The sequence below is a fragment of the Notothenia rossii genome (assembly GCF_949606895.1).
Source record: "Notothenia rossii genome assembly, chromosome: 6".
Classification (NCBI taxonomy): Eukaryota; Metazoa; Chordata; class Actinopteri; order Perciformes; family Nototheniidae; genus Notothenia; species Notothenia rossii.
Genome location: NC_136909.1, coordinates 9,255,583 through 9,259,501, shown reverse-complemented (window position 1 = coordinate 9,259,501; position 3,919 = coordinate 9,255,583). Strand labels below are relative to the sequence as shown.

At 47.8% G+C, this 3,919-nt stretch overlaps 1 protein-coding gene across 1 annotated transcript; it reads left to right on the top strand.

Annotated features, from left to right (window-relative positions):
* Positions 1-271: 271 nt before the first annotated feature.
* On the top strand, positions 272-3,464 carry znf703 (zinc finger protein 703). Its single transcript, XM_079688824.1, has 2 exons — positions 272-898; positions 1,559-3,464. The coding sequence occupies exons 1-2, from the start codon at positions 662-664 to the stop codon at positions 3,011-3,013; spliced, it is 1,692 nt and encodes a 563-aa protein (XP_079544950.1). The 5' UTR covers positions 272-661; the 3' UTR covers positions 3,014-3,464.
* The last annotated feature ends 455 nt before the right edge of the window (positions 3,465-3,919 follow it).

Below are 3,919 nucleotides of genomic sequence, written 5' to 3'. Positions count from 1 at the left end.
CCATGGTTCACCAATACTTGGCATATTAGTCTTTTACACATAGTGTATAATCTCAAATGTTGGATACAGTATTTTGCATGGTGCTCATGGAGGTCAGTGACACAGATTTCCATGCTTACACACAGCCCCGGTATGAGGGTGAGGCCAGGAATACAAACCTCGCCCCCTCCCCCTTTTCCCGCCCCTGCTTATAGATGCGGGAACTTGTGATTGGACGGCAGCTCTTTGCTCTTAAAGCCCTCCCCTCCCGTCGTTAGTATGTGGAGGAAGTGAGGCACTGCTGCAGAGGGACACAGAAACACACGCCGAAGGACTGTCACACACCAACCTCTGCGGGATATTCTTTCACTTGCACTCCGTAATATTCTTTACGAGCAGCGACTTCATATGGTGTTTTTTTCCTCTCTTTACCAACACTGGATTTGTTTAGGAGTATTTAGACACTGAAGAGCCCGATAGAGGATGACATTTGGGCAATTTATTGTTCTTTAGAGACAGCTTTGGGTCTGACACGGAGGACGCGCACTGCTGCGTATATGCCCTTCCGGATTACCGCACTCTCTTCTGTTTAATTTATCATCATGAAAGGTGCTGGTGATTGATTTTTTTACCCTGCGTCCACTCGTTATATGCCAACGTTCCTTTCCGAGCCCCGATCCAGATGAGAGATCCCCCCGGTGGATCTGAACCGCTTTTACGCAGACAGTCCCCGGAGCTCAGCAGGGATCATCACCGGACAGGAGCGTGCGTTTTACCTGCTTCTTGTCCTCCTACGGATCCCTTTCGTCAAGCTAAAAGGCTTCCCATCCGGATCGTAAAGATGTTGACGGCGCACAGCGGCCACTTGCTGCACCCGGAGTATCTCCAGCCACTCACATCCGCACCAGTCAGTATTGAAGTAAGTTTAAAAGAACAAATTAGATGCTCTTACAGATCTGTTATTATATTCTGATGTCATTTTTCCTTCTAATAATGATCTAATCATATTTAATGCACGGCGTAGCTTGTTACGAGTCTTATTCTGACAAATATGCCAGCATATGCGCCATTTTACGCACAGCGATCTGTTGGCAAGTTCACCAGGCACCAGACTTCAGTAATGTAGAATTATTACATGTACACGATTATTGTTTAAAAGTAATATAACTGGTTTATATTTTATTAATAATTTATAATTACGAGTTTCATTTTCCAAATAGTAATGGAATTCATTTATTTTTCTCTATCTTTCTTGAACTTTGACTAAGGCTACTTCTTGTGACTTTGTCTATTCATCCAATATATTAATACAACATTTAAAGCTGATGAGGACTATGCTGGGGTCTCTATATTTGTTTTTATTTAGCACATGGGAAGTGTATAAAAGACAGGGATTCATAAAACAAAGATGAAGAATATAGTTTTATCACCAGTGGTGGGAAATATACTTTAACACCGGAAGAAACTATATTTACTTAAATTTCTGAATATAATTATAATCAACTGGATATGTCTTATGATACTTAAAATCAAAGCAAACAGTTTGTTCACCCTTTTTCTCTCTTTTTTTCCTCCTCAGTTGGATGCCAAGAAGAGTCCTTTGGCTCTGCTGGCCCAGACCTGCTCTCAAATTGGCAAACCAGACCCCCCTTCCTCTTCCAAGCTGGCCTCCCTTTCCTCAGGCAGTCTGGGAGACAAGGAATCCTCGAGTAGATCTTCAAAGTCTGGAGATCATCACCAGGATGACAAGTCCAGCTTCAAGCCTTACGCCAAGTCATCCGGCGACTGTCGGAAAGACGCCCTGACAAAGGGGTCTTCGGATAAAGCCGCTTTTAGGGTGCCGAGTGGCAGCTCCAGCAGTGGTGCTGCTTCATGTTCGTCTTTTCCTCCCCATTCCCGGTCCCCCAGCTCCAGCCCTCCTCCCCTGCACAAACAGAGCCATTCTCCGTCCACACAGTCACACTCCCAGGCCCCGCACACGGACAACAAATCGGGGAGCTCAGAGCAGACAAACTCGGACAGTAATAGCAGCAAAAAAGACTCAGATGCAGCTAAGTCGGGGATGGATGGGGCACAGTTAGCCAACTCCAGCCACGTACGGGCCAGCGCCAACTCCAGCAACGCCAGCTCTGCCAGCAGCCCGCGGCCGGAGAGCAAGGCGGACCCCCAGGCCTCCTCGCAGTCGGGCCTGAGCTCCGGCCACATCGCCCCCGTCTCCCCTTTCAAACCCGGACATTCTGTCTATCCTTTGCCCCCTGCCTCCATGGGCTACCACGGCTCCATCGTGGGGGCCTACGCTGGCTACCCCTCCCAATTTGTGCCTGGTATGGATCACACAAAGTCTGGTTTGGGGTTTCCGGGAAAGCACCCCAGCTCCAGCCCTCTCACTGGAGCGTCCCCTCCGTCCCTCATGCAGGGTCTATGTCGGGACCCGTACTGTCTGACTTACTCCAACGCCCCCCACCTCGGAGGAAGCAACTGCTCCCCCTGCGTCCACGACCCGTCCAGCCTTAAGGCCGGTTTCCCCCTGGTTTACCCCTCCCACCACCTCCACTCCCTGCACCCCAGCTCCTTGTCTGCCAGCACGGCCGCCTCCATGTCCCATCCCCTCTACACCTACGGCTTTATGATGCCCAACGAGCCCCAGCCTCATGCCTGCAACTGGGTGTCCGTCGGGGGTCCATGTGATAAGAGATTCTCCACGTCAGAGGAGCTCCTCGCCCACCTGCGCACCCACACCTCCCTGCACGGGATGGTGGACAGTAAGCTGTTGTCGGGATACCCTTCATCGATGTCGACGGCCTCTTGCCACCTCCACCTGCCCCATCAGGGCAGCCCGGGGTCCATTCCCGGCTCCTTCTCCCTCAGAGGCTCCCCTGGTTTAAGCCTGGCTCGCTACCACCCGTACAGCAAATCCCACATGCCCGGAGCACCAGGACTTCCTATGCCGTCCATCCCCTCCTCGGCGTATTACTCCCCCTACGCCCTCTACAGCCAGAGACTGGCCTCAGCCTCCGCCCTGGGATACCAGTGATATCAGAAATAGTGTTGACACCCACAGACTGCAGGCACCAGCTTGGACTCTCCACAAGATGGATGCCCGAGGTGTCAGCACCAGCACCTGCCAGGAACACCACCTGTTTTAGCCTCAGGATTGTCCATCCGAAGGAAAAAGGCCCTTTGACGGATTGTCTGCAGAACTCAACAGACTTTCGTGATTAACATGGCGGGACACAGAGCTTGAAAATGATGGAAAAATGGGATTATTACAAGAGTCTTGATTTTGTTTTTTGTTTTTTCTATATCTTGTCTCCCAGAACTGAAAGTCTGTATTTATTTTTCACTCAAAGCGCTTGGTATTCAACTCTAAGGGGGAAATGTTGCTGTCCAAATAAATTGTTCTGACATATTCTAACTGAAAAAGATTTAAGTATAGTATCCTTATGCCTATCATACACTCTAAAAATAAAAACCTTGCACCATGATGAAGATGGACTGTGAAGCTTTATTCTGGGGACTTCTTTTTATCTCCTCTCCTCTCTGCTGTTGTTTTTTTTTCCTGCATCTCATTCAGACTCTGGAGAATTGCATGTCCGTGAGAATTATCTTGAACAATGCCATTATTTTTATTTGTATATATGCAAAGATGTAATATTTTTTCAAGCTTACTTGGGGTCACTGATGCAAATGGTACAAAAATAAGACAAAATGACATAAATAAAACAATTAATGATGGCTGTGCTATCAAAACAACAGAATAAAGGTCTTATTTTGTTAAATAAATGATCAATGATTGCATTTATCTTGTTTTTTCCTCATTCTTCGCTATATATAGTAGCTTTTGTCATGACGATGGAGTAAATCTTGCTGCACTGCACTTATCTAGGTCTATCTATCATTACGGCAGTTACTGCCACGCTATATGTGGCTATGTGTAATA

What these genes read in the sequence shown, in the direction of transcription:
- znf703 (XM_079688824.1), top strand. Translation starts at nt 662, where the DNA reads ATGAGAGATCCCCCCGGTGGATCTGAACCGCTTTTACGCAGACAGTCC. An exon ending in CCGCACCAGTCAGTATTGAA is followed by an intron (nt 899 to 1,558) that starts GTAAGTTTAAAA and finishes TTTCCTCCTCAG; the next exon opens with TTGGATGCCAAGAAGAGTCC.